At 43.9% G+C, this 18,451-nt stretch overlaps 1 protein-coding gene across 2 annotated transcripts in view; it reads left to right on the top strand.

Annotated features, from left to right (window-relative positions):
• The first annotated feature begins 4,643 nt into the window (after window positions 1–4,643).
• Window positions 4,644–18,451, top strand: part of FBXW8 (F-box and WD repeat domain containing 8) — a 111,285-nt gene continuing 97,477 nt past the window's right edge. The window contains exon 1 of one of the 2 annotated variants that reach the window (XM_007455857.1): window positions 4,644–5,039. In XM_007455857.1, the coding sequence (XP_007455919.1) occupies window positions 4,719–5,039 (321 nt within the window). In that variant the 5' untranslated portion in view covers window positions 4,644–4,718. The remainder of the gene's footprint in view (window positions 5,040–18,451) is intronic. The other variant, XM_007455858.1, reaches the window with a different exon arrangement.

Genomic DNA, 18,451 nt, shown 5'->3' with positions numbered 1-18,451 from the left:
AGAGGAGCCTGGATTCCCCAGGTGGGCCTTATGTAATCAGAGGAATCCTTACAAGAGGGAGGCAGAGGGAGATCTGAACACAGAGACGGAAGGCAGTGTGACGGAGGAAGGAAGACGCTACCCTGCCGGCTTTGAAGATGGAGCCACGAGCCAAGGAACGCAAGGAGTGCACGTTCTAGAAGCTGGAAAAGGTAAGAAAACAGATTCTCCTCTCAAGACTCTGAGGAAGCAGGGCCCTGCCAGCACCTTGATTTCAGCCTTGTGCAATGGATCTTGGACGTCTGGCTTCTAGAACTGTAAAAGAATAATTGCGTGTTGTTTTTAAGTCACTTAGTTTCTTTGTGTGTTATTAATTTGTTACAGCAGCCATGGAAACTGATAAACCCTCTTACCTTGTACATGAGAGCATCTTTGCTCCTGTTTCCCACTGTAACTACTTTTTTGAGACCTCCCTGACTCTGCACTGAGGAAGCTCTTGAACCCTTGTGGTCCAGCGTATCAGTGGTCTGAGGAGGAGGTGTGAGGCAGGAGGTACTTGGGGAAGGGTGATGGCCATTTTTCAGCCATTTTTCTGGGGCTCCGGCAGAGCTGGGGTTTGGAGGGGGAGCGTACAACATCTCGACCATGGGCAGAGGAGGTATGCAGGCATGGGAAGCACTAAGACTGACTTCCCAGAGCCTCCTTCCTATGACAGCCTTGCAGATGTTTTAGCCTGGTCCAGTATCCCTTCCCCCTTCTGCTGTTTTGGGGAACTCTGCTGCCTCACTTCATACGGTCCTGGAAATCCACCCCACTGTAGTCCCCGCTCCTTAGTCAGGGCCTGGAATGTGGCCCAAACTAGGCCAATCCAGTGATCCTCTGGGATGGTGGTTCTCAAACTGGATTGTGCATCAGAGTCACCTGGAGGGACTGTTAAAGCATGGGTTGCTAGGGTTGCATCAGAGTATCTTATTCAGTAGTCTGGCGTGAGGGTTTGCATTCCTAAGGAGTCCCCAGGTGATGCTGGTCCAAGGGCCACACTCTCAGAGCTCCTGCTCTGGGATTTTGAATCCCAGAACGTGGAAGATAGGTGGTGAGTGTAACCAAAATGGATGGTTCAGAATTTCCTATAATGACATCTCTGAATCTGATCTTCTTCTGGGCATTCCAAGGGCCTAGTCATTCCTCTTATCCTTTATTTCTCTGAGTTCGATTACCTTACGCTTGAGGTATCGAGATTTGATATCTGTTGCTTGCAACCAAAGATCTCTAATGGATTGGACTTGCAAGGAACACTCTTGATAGGGGAAAAGGTAGGGCTCATGGGACACTAGACGTACAGAGGATAGGTTAGACATAATCTAACTGCCAAGACCATATTAATGTGGATCACAATGATTATTCACAGAACGCTTGCTATGTGCCTTATGGATGCTAGCATATGGCACATCTTACGGCATCTTACCAGCCTTACTCTGAAGGGAAGATATCTTTACCTTTATTTATTGCTTTTTTAATAAATTTATTTATTTTATTTATTTACTTTTGGCTGCGTTGGGTCTTTGTTGCTGCGTGTGGGCTTTCTGTAGTTGCAGCGAGCGGGGGCTACTCTTTGTTGCGGTGCGCGGGCTTCTCATTGCGATGCCTTTTCTTGTTGCAGAGCACGGGCTCTAGGCACGCGGGCTTCAGTAGTTGTGGCATGCGTGCTCAGTAGTTGTGGGTCGCGGGCTCTAGAGCGCAGGCTCAGTAGTTGTGGTGCATGGGCTTAGTGGCTCCGTGGCATGTGGGATCTCCCCAGACCAGGGCTCGAACCCGTGTCCCCTGCGTTGGCAGGAGGATTCTTAACCACTGTGCCACCAGGGAAGCCCTTTACCTTTATTTTTCATTTGAGGATATGGAGGCCCAGGAATTTGCTATTTTATTGGCAAGATATAAAATCAACATGATATTCTTAGTGAATGGTAGGTAATACTGAGAAAAGGACAGTATTTCCCTTCCTCTTAGCATTTTTCTCCCCTCTTTCTTCATTTTCCCTGGGTGACTAATTGCCCCATTAGCCTGCCCCCTCTGCCCCTTAAAATTCTTTTAAAGGGGGCAAGAGGAAACTGACTTTTTGACCATCAAAATTAGGCATTTAAAACTTTTTCTAGTTTGCTTTTCAAGTATTAGATGCTCCATAAGTCCTAGAGATATAAAAAGAGCCTTATTTGCCTTCTGACCCACAAGCAGATAAATAAAAACAAGTTTGATCTTTGGAATTCATATGGAAAGCATCAAGAATGAAGTGGGATGTTAGCTGAGTGTTTTGGGGGAAAACAGCTCATTTTATCTTTATAACTAAAAATACTTATTGGGCACTTCTAATGCCCTACACTACATCCTCTTGATTTGCCATTTACTTTAGCCCTGGCTGTAGCAACTGACTTGTGCCTGACAGTCCCTCCTTTTAGCTGCGTAGAGTATCTCCTGCTTTTTGCCCCAGCATCTCTGCCTTGGTGTGGGACATCCATGGGAATCTGTTTACTTATATTCAACCTGGAAGTGAAAGATTATGCAAAACCCATGGTTTAACCTTTCTCTAATGGAGGATGAGCCAGTGGATAAATGTTCCCTTCCAGCTCTTACTTCTTGGGAGGACAATCTTCAAGGCTCCTTAGAAGGTCCCAGTGAGATTGAGTGTAAGTTGCCCAGAACAGGACCAACTCAAGAATGCTCTTTGGATTAGCTGTCCCTCCTTCCCTGTTTCAGTCTTCTTGGTCCCCCACGTTTCTTCTCTGGAATCACTCCTACAAATAACTAGCTGCCTGCAAGCCTAGGTCTCAGGCTCTGCTTTCTGGAGGAACTCAGGCTGGGACAACATTTATTGTAGCAAATTATAATATACAGATAAAGAAAAAGAACACTAAAACACCCATCATTCTGTTCTCTCTAGAGATCTCTTTTGGTAAGATTTGGGTGTATATTCTTCTTAATGCATACACTCTCTTTAAGAGACACCACTGGGATCGTGCCATACCTACAGTTATGTAACCTGACTTTGCTATATTGTGAATAATTTTCACGTAGTTAAGTTTTCTTCTCCAATGTAATTTAATAGCTGCACAGTTTTTCATTTACTCATTCATTGTTTGTAGTACTATGTGCCAGACACTGTTTTGAGCCCTGAAGACATAGCAAAGAACAAATAGATCAGGTCTCTGCTCTCACGAAGCTGACAAGCCAGTTAGGATCTTTCTTACATTCTAATGGAGCATAACTTAATTAACCAACGCCCTATTGTCAACTACTTAGATTGCTTCTGATATTTAGCACTATAAACAATGCTTCAGTGAACCTCCTTGAAGGTATTCTTTGAACTCCTCAATTTTCTTCTCTTGGATAAATTCCTAGAAGTGGAATTGCTGGAAGAAAGAGGATGTGAGTAAATGAAGGTGCTGGGATTCCCACCTAGATCCAACTCTGGCACCCAGGCTGTCAACAACCATGCTGGTGATATCACTGAATTGGAAAATAGACACACACACACACACACACACACACACACACACACGCGCGCGCTTGCATAGTAACCAGAGGTGCCGCCAAGTGGTTCCTAGCTGGTTTAGATGTGTGGGCTCTATGATTCTGCTAATTAATAGGTCAGGTATGGAGTAAGAAAGAGGATTAGAATCCTGGGTCTGCAAATTACCAGCTGTGTGATCTGTGGCTATTTATCTGTAAAGTGGAGACAGTAGTTCTCACTTGAAGGGTTGTTATTAAGTAAATATTTATTGAGCTCCTATTAATCACTGGCCTCCAAGCTAAGAATTGACAGTCCAGTAGGGAAGGGAGATGTTAGTAAGACATCACACAGATATAAAATAACAAATTGTGTTCTGTGCTATAAGTATGGGATGCTGTTAAGAATGAATAGCAGGGAGACCTGATTTGTGGGGGCGGGGTTTGGGAGAACTGAGATATGAACGATGTGTAAGAGTTAAACCAGGTCAAGGTGGGGATAAAAGTCCCTGAGGAGCGAACAACAGATACAAAGCCCTTAGAAGCTGGTATGCTATTGTATGCCTCTTTCTTTCCAATCTCATAGCCCTCTCACTTGCAGTTCCTTCTGGAAAGATCTCTTCTGAGATCTGATCTTCCCATGGCTGGTTTCTCTCCTCATTTAGCTTTTAGTTCACATGATATATCAGACAGTCCATTCTCTGACCATCCTTCTAAAAGTAATTCTCCCATCCCCGTCCCTCGCCTTGTTTTATTACCTTACCTTGTTTTAGCTTCTTCATAACGCCTCCCACGGATTCAAACGTTCGTATTCGTTTGTTGAACGCCTCCTCCTTCCCACCCCCTCACTTGAATGCAAACCCCAAGAGGGAAGAGATTATTTTTGTTGCTGCAGATTCAAATACTGAATTCTCAGCATCTGACATAGTAGTTGCTCAATGCATGTTTGAACGAAAAAACAGGGCTTGGCGCACAGTCTGCTCTTGGCAAAAGCCACAAGCGGAAAGTTGAGAAGCTGGGGGCGGGGGCAGGGCACAGACCCCGGCCTGGGTTGCCGCAAGCCACAGCGCCAGGCACAGCCGGAGGGGAGCACTGGGGGCGGGGCGGGGCCGGGCAGGCCACCCGGAACCCGAGCGCGGCAGCGGCGGCGGTTTCCGGTGGCGGCGGACACTTCCCGTGGAGGGACCGTCCCGTGGCGCCTGGTGGGCCCGGGGGGACGCGGCGGGCCGGGAGCGGCGGCGATGGCCGACCACAGTCTGGACGAGTTCCGCCGGCGCTGGCAGGAGGAGCTGGCGCAGGCCCAGGCGCTGAGGAAGCGGCGGCGGCCCGAGGCTGCCGAGCGACGGCCGTGGCGGCCCGAGGTGGTCCCTGGGCGCGGCGAGCAGCAGGCCTCGGGGTACTTGGCGCTGGCCCAGGGCCTTTTGGAGGGCGCGGGGCGGCCCCCGGCGGCGCGGGCGATCCGGCCCGAGAGGCAGGAGGCGGCGAGCCGTTCCCGCTCCCCTCCGGCCCGCGAGGCTGCCGGCGGCGGGGAGCAGCTGGTGGATCAGCTCATCCGGGACCTGGTGAGTGGCCGTCGCCTCCCGCCGAGGCACGGGCTGGCCGGCGCCCCGGTACAAATGGCCTAATGAGTTGGAAAGTAACTGTGTGCCACCAGTGAGGGGGTGGGGAAATGAGTAGAGGTACACACCCCTGTGTTTGTGTGTGCACTGAGTATCTCTGGAAGGTGTGATTCCCAGCTGGGGGCGATTTTGTCCCCCGTTTTGGCAGTGTCTGCAGACATTTTTAGATGCCACAGTTGGGGCGGGGGTGTGTTCGCTGCAGGCGTCTAGTGGGTAGAGGCCAGGAATGCTCATGAACATTCTACAGTGCACAGGACAGCACCCACAAAAAATTATCTGGTCTAAAATGTCAGCAAGTATGAGACCGAGAAATCCTGATCTAGAAGGGCTCCTAAACTTTTAACAAGGCTGCCTTTGTGGAGAACTCACGACGTGGACAGGAAGGAATTTTAACTTTTCTCTTTATAGTGTTTGTACAGTTCAAGTTTTTCTAACTGTTCATGTATTACTTCAGTTAAAGCAGACAAAAAACTTTTGATAAGAACCTCCATGCTAATCATAGTGCACATTTTGTGGGGCATGAATCCCTTCCAGAATTTGGAGTAAGCCAGGAACCCTCTCTCTCTTTTTTTTTTAAAGCCCCTTTCACAAAGTTGTCACAATCAAGATCACCTGAAACGCATTCATGTTTAAGAGTTGGAAAAAGGCAGCAGGTTTTAATGACTTAAATTGGGCTCAAAGGCAGCGTCTGTGGCTTCTCAATAGGGAGTAATTCTGTAATTGCTAAGCTGTTTCCAGAAGAAATGGCTTATTCAACATAATATGTAGTTATGTTCAAATAACATTAGTAGCTATAAGATTTCAGAGTTTCTGGTTCTGTGCTCTGCCTATCTCTAAGGTTAGATATCAACTTTGTGTGTGTGTGTTATAAGCGTTCTCATTTAATGTGTAATATATATGAAAATTCATATAGGCGTCATGCGTGCTTGTGTAAGAAGCGGGGCATCACTGAAGAAGTCTGACATGTAAAAATTAAATTTGTCAGTGCCTTGGGAAGGTGACTTTAGCACCTGATAAGTTGTTCAGGCTAGTCCAGATCTACACAGAAGTTATCCCCACAAAAGTAAACTTGTAGGCTGAGGCAAGACCAGCTTTGGGGGTAAAGAGAAACAGGAATGTGGATTAGGACATTATTAGGACAAAGGCACATTTGGGGCCTCACAAATCCTCCCCACTGAATGTGGCATTGTATTCAGGAGTCACAACAATCCTGGGAGGTAGGTATTGTCAGTCTCATTTTACAAACGAGGAAATGCAGGTTTTCTGTAATTTGCCCAGGGTTACCCAGCTGCAAGTTCTTGGGATTGAATTTGGATTCAGATCTGTTGGACTTTAAATTTCACCAGGTTCCCTAAACTTGACTTGCTGTAACAGTCACATTAAGCCTTATTAAAATATAGGTTCTGGCCCTTCCCAGCCCTGCTGCATCAGTTTCCAGGGGAGGGGCCCAGAAACCTGGTGATTGGGATGATCAGGTGAGTTTGAGACATTGTTCTCAGCTGTACAGCTTATTTTGGTTTGAGGTCTTGATTCCCTACTCTTTCTAGTCCTAACATTCCTGAGGCACAGGCATTGATACCAAAAATAGTGGAGCCCTAACTGAAGTATCCTAAAAACGGAAGCGGCCTGCCTGCTGGAGGATCCAAGGGACTTCAGAATCTGTCTCATTTATAGTTAGAAAAAGCCTGCCCCGGAGTATATGCCCTTGATCCCTTCTGCTCCCTTTGGAATCACCACATTAGGTTCTGCGAGGCTCTAAGCTACCGTGAGCAGCATCCACACTTTGGGGCACCGCTAGTGGTTTTGGTTTTTTGTTTGTTTTTTGTACTTAGCAATCATCAGTAACACAGCTATAAATAAAAACTAAAGTAATAATAATTCATTGCGTGCTTACTTGTTTGTCTCCTGGGTGGCGTCTTGTCAGGGATTAGAGACGTTGTCTTCTTCAGTTCTCCCAATGGCCCTCTCCAGTGGACAGCGTTAGCCCCATAGGACAGATGAGGTTTAGGAAAGTAATTGTTTTAAGGGACCCACCCAGTATCTTCAGTCCGAAAAATGATGGCAGCCTTTATAGAAAAGGTATTTCAGGGGTTGTAAGTCCCAAAGCCCACAGAGGGCAGGGAGGAAATGCAAATGAGTGAACTAGGCTACATGTTACTCATTTGATCCTTTTTTTCCTAGTTCATCAGGTGTTGTGTCTTCAGATTCCAGCTATACTTTTGTAATAATTTGTTTCATAACGGCTACCGTTCTTTTTGTCACATTAAGTAGTAAACATAACGGTGTAGATATTGTCTTCACAATACCCCTAAAGAAAAATACTTAACCATTTTTCCTTGAAGCACAGCCCTCCTCTTGGTCTTGTTTCCCCACTTTTTAAAAATTAAAAAAAAAAGGCAACCTCTCTATTGAAATGTACCAACCGTAAATGTACATCTTGATGTATTTTCAAGAGTGTACACATCAATGTAAACAGCACCCAGTTACAGAACAGCATTACCAGCTTTTCAGAACCCTTATGTGTGCCATTCCACCCAAGGGTAACCACTCACCTGACTTCTAACGTCTTATTTTAATTTTATCTGATTTTGAACTATATAAGTAGAATCATACAACACATACTTTTGGGTTTTTGTGCACAGCATTATGTGTGAGATTTATCCCTATGAATATGCCACATCTTACTAATTCTGTTGATGGGCATTATTGATAACTAGTTTGTTAATAGCCAGTTTGGGGCTGTTAGGAATAGTGCTGCTGTGAACATTTTGTACATCTTTTGGAACATATGTACACACTCTTCTTGGGTATTTGCTTAGGAGTGGAATTGCTGGGTTGCAAGATATGTGTATGTTCAGCCTTAGTAGATAATGACCGTTTTCCAAAGTGGTTGTACTGTATTTTTCACTTTTCATAGTAACTGGAGTATGTGGAATATAGTATTTCACTTTCTTCTTTGCCATAAATATACCACCACCCAACTGAGACAACATATGGCAAGTGAACGTGACCCTAGCATGGATGAGATGATAGTGACGAATTGGAAAATGTTAAGCTGTGGCTGGGCTAAAAGCGAGAGCCTCTGCCCAGGTCAGCTGCTTGTTGCCGTGTAGGAATGTGGTCCTGGTGTTTCAGAGTCTTCAGGGTTTTTTCCCCCCAAATTGCGGTTATGTATTTTTATGTGGGCTCTATCAGTTTTTGCTACAAAGAAACCCCCAAAACTTTGGCTTAAGAGAACCAAGATTTATTTAGCTCACCATCTTGCAGAGTGACGGTTGAGCTGGGTGTGAGTGGGCTCATGTACCTGTCTGAGGTTAAGTCCTGTCAGCGAGGCAGCTCCACTTCTGGTTGTGTGTGTGTGTGTGTCTGGATTATGTGTCTAATCTTCTAGCACGTTAGCCCTGGGTGGACCTTACCAGAGATATGAGAGCAGCAAAAAGGCAAGTCCCAACACCCAAGTGCTTTTGAAGTCTCTGCCTAGGTCATGTTTGTTATTGTCTCATTGACCAATGCAATTCATATGGCCTCACCCAGAGTCAGATACCCAAATGCTTGAACACAGAGAGGCGCGAACAAATTAGGGGACTAGTTAATATAATTATCTACCACAAAAACTCTTCCCACTTTTAGTTTTTGTTAACATATGTACATGATAGAAAACGACGCCTCTCCTTTGACTAGCCATGAGTTTGTGATCTTTGCCTTATGTCTTCCCAAGAATCCTTTGATCTGTGGGTGACTCCTGAAAAGGAAAATTTAGTTCCATTTGGGACTCCCCAGAAACTGACAGGCTCATCCAGTTGACATGAAAGGGAAATAAAAAGCCGGTACCACCTCATAACAGCCCCTCTCCCCTTTTTTCCCCACCTTTGGAGCACTCTGTTAGACCAGCACATCCTGTTGTATTTTTGGTGCAGTCTCTTTCACTTCAGTTTTCAGTATCATCACTAAAGCAAGAACAACTAGTACGTTAGCAGTCAGGAGTGAAATTGCCTCTTGATGGGCACATGAACAGCATCGCCTTACAGTGTCACATGGCCGGGTACAGGCAAGACCTTTGATGGACAAGCCCAGCTGAAACGAAAACTTAGAAACGACTCCCATTGAGCCTCGTCTTCTCTTGTGAAGCTTTTAGTAATAGTGCTTAGAAACCATCCGTTTCAGGTGGTGAGTTAGGGACACCTAAATTGTCTTCTTGGTATATGGTTGAGTTAGTGCAAGAAATGATACAGCCCTGCATAGAATTTTAGAGGCAGTAGGCACTTTGTCTTTTTTGTCTTTTTTCCCTTTCTCAGTAAATTCAGGCTTCTCACAGATAGTGGAGTATAATTGCAAGTATGCTGCTGCTTTTTTCACTGTGGTGGTTATGAAATCCAGTTGCTCGGTCCCGTCTCTATTTAGGTGATGTGTCAGGACTCTGGGCTGCAAGCAGTCAGCACCCAACTCAAACTGGCTTAAAAAAAAACAAACTGGAATCTGTTGATTCATGTAACTGAAAATTCCAGGTGTGGTCCTTGTTCTGGGTGGTTTTATGATGTAACTAGAAGTCTCTCCATCTCTCTTTTGTCTTCCCCCCACCCCAGTTTTACTGAGATATAATTGACATAGAACACTAACAGGTACAGCACGGTGACTTGACATATGTATATCTTACAAGATGATTACCACAGTAAGTTTAGTTAACATCAGTTACCTCAATAGTTAACAAATTTTTTTTTCTTTGTAGAAATCTCTCCATCTCTCAGTCCTGCTCTCCTTTTGTTGGCTTTATTCATAGCCTTGGCTTTATTCATAGAATTGGCTTTATCCCAATGTGGGATAAAATGGCTGCCAGCAGCTCCAGTCTTATATTCTGTCAGCTTATCAACCCAGGGGAAACAGAGCATCTGTTTTATGCAGCAGAAGTTATGAACTTAAATTCCCATTGATCCAGACTGGGTCGTGGAGCCATCCTCAAACCAGTCACTGACGCAGATTGGCCAGGCTCATATCCACTGCCCACTCCTGAAGATAAGAGTGGGGTCAGCCCCACCTAAGCCAAGAGTGGGGTGGTTTCCTAAAAGAAAAGAGGCGATGGATGTTGGGCAGAAACGACAGATGACCACTTTAAGTGGGTAACTGTTTGAAGTGGCACTAACTGTAGCAGTGTAGGTGTTTTCTGTTCATCCAACATATATATGGATCAGCTGGGTGCCGGGGAATCAGTAGTAAGCAGAATGGACACAGTCCCTGACCTCAGAAGCCTAGTCTTCTTTTAACTGAAAGGGTAACATTAATGGAGCAGGATGGCTTTGGTTACAAGTCCAGGCTCAGAATCGGGCGGACCTGAGTTCAGGTGCGGTCTCTGCTGCTGACTTGTTGTCTGACCTTGGGCAGGTCACTTACCCTGCCTTACTTATCAAATGAGGACCAGGCTAGTATGATCTTGTGTAGAGGCTTGGACATTCTTAGCACATTCTTAGCACATTCTTAGCACCAAGCTGGCTTACAATAAGTAGACAGTAAATTAAAGCTGGTGCTATTATTATCATTAGTATTGCAGAAAAGTTCATTATACTATCTCATTTCCTCTTTGCTAAAGCTTATCCCTGGTGAGCCTCTTGCTTCAAGCCGCCCCCTGAAATCCCTGGAGGGCAGCGTCTCTTCTCTTCCTCTTGTAACCCCACCTATGGTACTCAGTGCAGTGGGGGCCCCGTCGGCATGTGTGGAATTGAAATAGCATGGGCAGAGCTGCTGCTTCCAACAGCAGCCTCATAAGGAGGCTCTATGATGGTTAGAACCCCTGTGAACGTTCAGAGCGTTACGATTTGGGTTTTCAGGCCTGATGAATGTTTTAATACTGTTGGCCGATATTTATTGCTCACTTTGTCAATATTTAATTTGTCAGAGCCTACGTCTGTGTTGTCAACAGGTCAATTTGATGACTTGACTTTCCTCTTTTTTTAAAGTTAGAAACAAGTAGGGAAACTGACTAATACAAAATGAGAAGGCAACCGAGTCAAATGTGAACTCATGCATTGACTTACCTGGAGTGACTTTCCTTCCTCTTTCTGTCCTTTGCCTTCCTTTTAAGGCTTAATTTGATTCTTGTTCCTATGTTAACTCTCCCCTGATCCCTCCAGCCCAAGGTTCTCTGCCTTTTCCTTTACTCCAACTAAAACGTTCTCTTGTCAGTGCCATGTATTTTTTTCCTGTTACGAGTGAGCACATGTCTACTTGGACATGTTTTGTAATGGTCTCTGTGTACACTAGAACAACTTGTAACTTAGGACGTCTGTTTATTGAAAGGTTCTGCTGCTTGAAGCAGCCTGGGCTCCATTCATTCATTCCTCAAGTACTCATTAGGTGGCTTCTTGGTACCAGGTACTCTTCTAGGCACTGAGGCTACAGCAGTGAACAAGTCAGAAAAAAATTCATGCTCTTATAAAGCCCACATTCTGGGCAAGAGGGAGATGGACAATGAACAAATAATTGTCAGGTAATAGATGCCCTGGAGAAGAAGAAAGCAGGTGGAAGGGACAGAGTGTGTATGTGTTGGGGATGGGACTAGCCAAGAGACCTTCCTGGGAAGGTCACGCTTATGGAAGAGGTGAGGGAGCAAGTGTGCAGAGATTTGCGGGGGCGCATTCTAGGCAGAGAATGGCAAGCGCAAAGGTTCTGTGGTGGCCAGGGCCAGCTGGCCTCGTGGGCCCGTGTGACCTGTGTGGTCACATAGGGCCCCAGACTTAGAAGCACCCTGTGCTCAGTTTAATGCTCTGTTGTTGCCATCTTGACATTCTTAATATTAACCAAGGGGCCCCGCATTTCCATTTTCCACTGGGCTCTACAAATTATATAGCCAATTCTGATGGTACGAATGTGATTGGAATATTTGGGACCCTTGACGTGAAACTCTTTCCACAAATGAACCATACCCACACAGGCCCCTCTGGGACTGGAAGCTTTTGATAAGGGAGCTCCCCCTCCCCCTCCCCTGCTGACTTCTTTTCTGGAGAGAAAAACTGTATCCCAGTTTAGACTAAAAGGGGGCTTTGAAAGCAGAGGTCGTGCGTCCTCTGCCTCCCTAGCTTTCTCCACTGTCCAGCCTCCTGGGGTCGCCCCAGCCCTCGCTGCCCAATCGTTTAGATTGCTCTCTTGTGTCCACCCCTTGCCAGAGTGCCCAGGGGAATCATACCAGTAGGTGGTGAATGATAATGGGAAGCCCATTAAAAAAAAATCAAATCCCATGGACGTTTAATGTGCATCTACTGTATGCAGTGCAATGTACCTGTTAGATATTGTAGTGTTAAAGTTCAGCTATATCATCCACGTATGCTGTCAACAAAAATTTACTGAATACCTTTTGCTCTTTCTCATAGCGAGGCAAGGGATTAGGTTAAATGTTAAAAGATAAGTTGGCTTTTTGTGGACTGCTTGGGAGCTTAACCACTCTTTACAGCATTGTTGCTTTGGAGAAATGATTTCCAGGTTCTAAATAGCTGGCTTCCTGATGAACTTGGGAATACCTTGGGGGGCTATCTCTATTGCCTTTTGTAGACTCCAGTTTTTATTCCATTTTATGTGACAGTAATTTAGCTCTATAAAAGATTTTAGATCTTTGAGTGTTGATATCATTTCTTATACATTTGCTAACAGTACCTCCCTCCCCCCAGCACCTGGCATGGACCTGAATTCAGATAGTGTTTTGAACATAAAACACCTTATCTTAAAAATGTATTGTTTTTCTTCGTGAAACATGGTTATTGTAAAAATATTGAGGAAATTCAGAAGAATAGAAAGACGAAAACAAAAATCTCTTGTAATGTCATTTGCTCAGTGGCTACAGCTGTTAACATTTTGGTGGACTTTTGTCATTTTTTTTCTTTTGTATAAATAAGAACGTTTTTTGAGACACATTTGGGAATGTAAATGAATGGCTGTTTATCTTGACAGTGTTTCAGACCTTTTTTTCCCCTAATCAACTAATTTTATTTTTCTTAAAGAAAATGCGGGTGAAACTGGAACTCATCTATTCCTTCTGATTGAGACTGTGTGCGTCTGCTCCTTAGCAGTATTTAGAAAGTTGAGATAAATTCATGTAGAAAACAGTCTCCTTTCAGTGACAGATTTAGCACAAATGCTGTGTATCTATTGTTTGAACTCAGGTGCTTTTCTTAGTTTCTTAAAACACCATCTAGAGAGATCTTTCCTGTTGTTTGCCCTGGAGATTATACTGGGAACAAACTTTAAGTCAGTTTCTTCACTTTTTACTGATTTGGCTCTTAGTAATTATCCCTCCTTCTACTAAACAAGAGAAGACAGATTAAATTTCTAACAGTAAGGCACAAAACCAGTCCATTTACAGACTTAGTCGTACATTAGCACATAAGAGTACAAATCAGCCTCCCTGGGGATGGATCTATTTGCAATTTCTCTTAGCGTTTTTTGGAGTAAGTCCAGTAGGCTTTGGGAAAATCTAGTATTCACTGACTTAGAATTAACAAAGTAACATGACCCCTTTGTGGTAGCTTTTTTTTTTTTGGCTTGGTTGGGAAAGGATTGATTCTTAGGTCTTTTGGTAAGTTAGGGTTGTGGTTCTCAACTTTTGGTTTGTATGAGGATTCCTGAGGAAGAGTTGCTTGAGCCCCATCCCTGGGAATTTGGGACATTAGGTCTGAGTGAGACCCTGGGCTTTTGGTTTAAAACACACACACACACACACACACACACACACACACACACACACACGATTTTGATGTATAATACAGGACAAGAGTCACCAATACTGGAGAGAGAATCAATATCTCAACCATTAAAAAAAAATTAAAACCCAAGTTGTATGTTGTCCAAAGGGTGTCCTTCTTTAAATTTGAAGGAATGTTAATACTTTAATTACTGGTCTTCTGTAGCATAAATTTGTCCATTCTAAATTATTCTCTAAACATTGTAGTGATACATTTTTATAGTACAACCATGTTTCCTATATTTCAAGTGTCTCTTTTCTTCTTGGAATATCTTAGTTTCTGAACTGCCAACTTGTCCATTTCCATGTTTAAGTTAGTATAGATATAGTTGGTTAATGTGGCTCATAACTTTTAGGGTGGCTGTATGCTTCACAATAGCCTAGATGGAAGTCTGATAGCACCTTTTATTTTATTTTTTCTATTTAGAGACTGCAGTTAAATTCTTTTTTTTAACATCTTTATTGGAGTATAATTGCTAAAAATAGGGGACGCTTCACAAATTTGCGTGTCATCCTTGTGCAGGGGCCATGCTAATCTTCTCTGTATCGTTCCAATTTTAGTATATGTGCTGCTGAAGCGAGCACTGATAGCACCTTTTAGACGGCAGGGTATTTCTCTGCACACTAGTAGCAAGTAGTAGTTTTTTTTGTTTTTTTTTTTTTTTTACTTTGTGAACTAGGGTAGTACCAAATGAGAGTGCTTAGGACCTTCTTGCTGCTACTATTAAGGTATATGTGGTTACTGGACTGCAGCCTCTGTCCAGGATGTGGCTCCACATCCTTGTCAAATTATGCTGTACCTATAAAAGAATTGGATTTTTAACCACAGGATCAAGCATGCTCGTAACTCTCGATCTTTTGTAAGGTGTTCCCCAAGTGATATGTTACTAATAATAAGAGAAGTTTATGAGTGATTTACTTAACCGTGAAGCTGCTCTAGTTTTTTGTTTTTCGGTATAATAACATCACTCTAACTTACCTGCATTCCACTGTTGCCTCCTTAGTAGAAAGGGAAGTAGGTTACCTAGACTAATGTCTCTGGAGTTGTGCATAAGAGCCCTTGTGAATGTGCTGAACACAGGACTGTTTGGGAATAAAGATTAGAATTTCCGTGAAACAGACTCTGAGATAGAGATTTGCATGCAGGTGGTTTCTTGGGTTGGCCTTTCTGAGGCGTCCCACATAGAGGTCTTTATATTCAGCTGTTGAGTAGTCATTGGATGCACACTGCCCTCGACGAGGGAGTGTAACCTGGAATGAGGCAGCTTTTTGGCCAAGGGCAGTGCCTGGGAAGGGACACAGCTATGAGCCAGTGGCAGGCAGCATTCTGGGCATCTGGGGGGAAGGTGTCATGGATCCAGAGAGCGAATCTGAGTGACTCACCACAGCCTACACTACAAGAGCCAATGATAGAATGTCTTGCCAGAAGGATTCTAAGGGTGCAACATGAAACTTCAGCATTTGGTCTCCTGACCTTGTGGGTCTACATATTTCTTAAGATGTGGAGATGTGGACCTTCCTTTAGTATGTTGGTTTCTTTTTTTTTCTTTCCTGCCATTCCCAGCCAGTGGTAGCAACAGGGAAGGTCATTTACATAAGAGTCTGGGACTTGATCTGTTTGGGATTGACCATCATTTCGGAGTTTAGATGAAATTCTAAGAGCACAGTGATTTTTTTTTCCCCGCTCTTCACACCTTTTATTTTATTATTATTTTAAACATTTATTGGAGTATAATTGCTTTACATTGTTGTGTTAGTTGCTGCTGTATAACAAAGTGAATCAGCTATATGTATACATATATCCCCGTATCCCCTCCCTTTTGTGTCTCCCTCCCACCTTCCCTATTCCACCCCTCTAGGTGGTCACAGAGCACTGAGCTGATCTCCCTGTGCTATGCGGCTGCTTCCCACTAGCTATCTGTTTTACATTTGGTAGTGTATATATGTCCATGCCACTCTCTCACTTCGTCCCAGCTTACCCTTCCCCCTCCCCGTGTCCTTAAGTCCACTCTCTACGTCTGCTTCTTTATTCCTGTCCTGCCCCTAAGTTCTTCAGAACATTTTTTTTTTAGATTCCATATATATGTGTTAGCATATGGTATTTGTTTTTCTCTTTCTCTTACTTCACTCTGTATGACAGACTCTAGGTCCATCCACCTCACTACAAATAACTCAATTTTGTTTCTTTTTATGGCTGAGTAATATTCCATTGTGTATATGTGCCACATCTTCTTTATCCGTTCATCTGTGGATGGACACTTAGGTTGCTTCCATGTCCTGGCTATTGTAAATAGTGCTGCAGTGAACATTGTGGTACATGACTCTTTTTGAATTATGGTTTTCTCAGGATGTTTGCCCAGTAGTGGGATTGCTGTGTCATATGGTAGTTCTATTTTTAGTTTTTGAAGGAACCTCCATACTGTTCTCCATAGTGTCTGTATCAGTTTACATTCCCACCAACAGTGCAAGAGGGTTCCCTTTTCTAAGAGCACAGTGATTTAAAAAAAGTTTGGCTTTGTGATTTTGGTGTTTACATAATTATAATTCAGTGCTTTGAAGCAGTTGTTGCTCTCCAGAACTTATAATTGATCAAGAACAATAACACCATGTGTTAGCAGTGAGACCACCATGGAGTCTCTGACTGTTTGTTGGTGTGGGAGCCCTAATAACCCGGACTGGTCATTGACACCCTGCTGACTACCTCCTTCTCATCCTCTGTGCCCTAGAGCAGATCCGTCTGTAGTTATTACTGTGGTATAACCTTTTTAAATTGATGATTCTTTTTTTAAAGCCCTCTTGGAAAAGCCCTTGTTGTGTGGATACTTTCAGTATTCATACTTCTGAATGACAGCTTCTGCTGTACCATCCCCTTTCCACTGTCATCGACTATCATGTCCTTATCTCGTGACAAGGGGAGACAACTTTCTGTGTAAACAACAAGCTGACGTGGGGGCTACGTGGAATGTGGACCTAATCAAAAGTATGTGTTGAAGGAGAAAAAGGGACCTGGAATGCCACTCAAGGAAAGAAAATAGTACTATTAACAATCAATTATTGCATGCTTAGCCTGGATACTTGTGCCAGGCCCTTTCCATGTATTATTTCATTTTATTCTCATAACTGCCCCATGAATAACGTATTAGATGGGTTAATATCTGTTTCTTAGATAAGGAAGCTAAGAATCAGATGCATTTAGCCTGGTCTCGTGGCTAGTCAGATGGCAGAACTAGGATGATCAATTGGAATCTGTGCTCTAACCCTCCATACTCTGCTGCATCCCAGAGGTCATGGGGGCTGGCATGAAGGAGGATGGTGGCAGAGTTTGGAGTATGCTAAGGCAGAGGCGGTATTTTCTAGGATGAGAATAGACAACTGGCCAACTGAACAGGCAAAAGGGAGAAGGCACCTGCCACCAGAATTGTGACTTTTCTGCACCAGCAAAACTAAAAACAGAGATGACTTCTCATGCTTCATCGCAGTAGTGTCAAGTACAGACATCAGTTTATAGGGAGTCCCGAAGGGACCAATTGAAGAAAGCAATGCCTCTGGCAGCGGGGAGAAAAAAAAAAAAAGCTAATTATGAGTTCAGTTTGCACGAGTGCAGACTTTTCTTTGCCTTTATTCTGCTTGTATGAGGACAGGGAACATTTTTCTCTTGTTTCTTTACTGAGCGGATAAGGTAGACTTCTCCACCTCACCATAGTCAAAAAATCCAAAAGAGAAAAAGCAAAAGGAAGTCCAGGGCTGTGAATGATAGTCTGTACTGTGTGCAGCTTTCCTCGATTCCCTCCATAGTTATGATAAGGAGTCTCAAGTTGGATCTGGGCATAGAGAAAGGGATGCCTCTCTTTCTTGATTAGTAAAGCTGATTAGCTGTAGGAGGGGACCTAGCATGACATTAGACAAATGGCTTTCCATTATTTTTTTAGGCAAGGACCCCTTTGTCTTCCAATTACACTTGCAGATTTTTTTCTGTTGTTTTCTGTACAGCCAACACTTCTGTCCTGATTTAACATGCCGTTCCTTCTTTACCCGCCGAGAACTGTCAACTCTTCCTCTTTTTTCCTCTAGAGATCCTTCTTGGCCTTCGTGCTTAGCCTTGCGCTGTTTTTGCAGTTGAATACATTACCTCCTTATGCCCTGGATTATCTTTTAGCCCTGAGACTCCTAGATGAATGGAAACATGATTCCAGAAAAATCTTCACCCGGAATTGTGGTAGGGTTTGAGTCGGTGCTCACACTCCCTTAAAAATGCTGAGATTCTTTTCATGCAGCCTTGCAGTATACAACTGTTGTATTTGAGTGGTGAATTAATAATTTGCTTGCAACCAGTAAGTCACCGATGTCAGCCAAAGCTTATTAAAAATGAATTTTATTAAGCAAGTTTTGTTGGGATGCAGAGCTCTGCTTTCCCCAGCTTTACAGGAGCATACACCAAAGTGAGCTTTGGCAGGTGGATTCGGGAGCAGGCAGAGGGATACATGTGCGCACTTGGCCTTTTTTCTGTTTCACCCTCGTATTTCTTTGTGCTACCAGGATCGTCATGACAGCCTTATCTCTCAAATAAAGCCTGTTACCTCATCCCTAATTGCTTATCCAAAGGCAGGCGAGCTCTAATTTCTCAATAAATGAC

Source organism: Lipotes vexillifer, unplaced genomic scaffold (genome assembly GCF_000442215.2).
Source record: "Lipotes vexillifer unplaced genomic scaffold, Lipotes_vexillifer_v1.1 scaffold970, whole genome shotgun sequence".
Lineage (NCBI taxonomy): Eukaryota > Metazoa > Chordata > Mammalia > Artiodactyla > Lipotidae > Lipotes > Lipotes vexillifer.
This window is presented reverse-complemented; position numbering and strand designations above follow the sequence as displayed.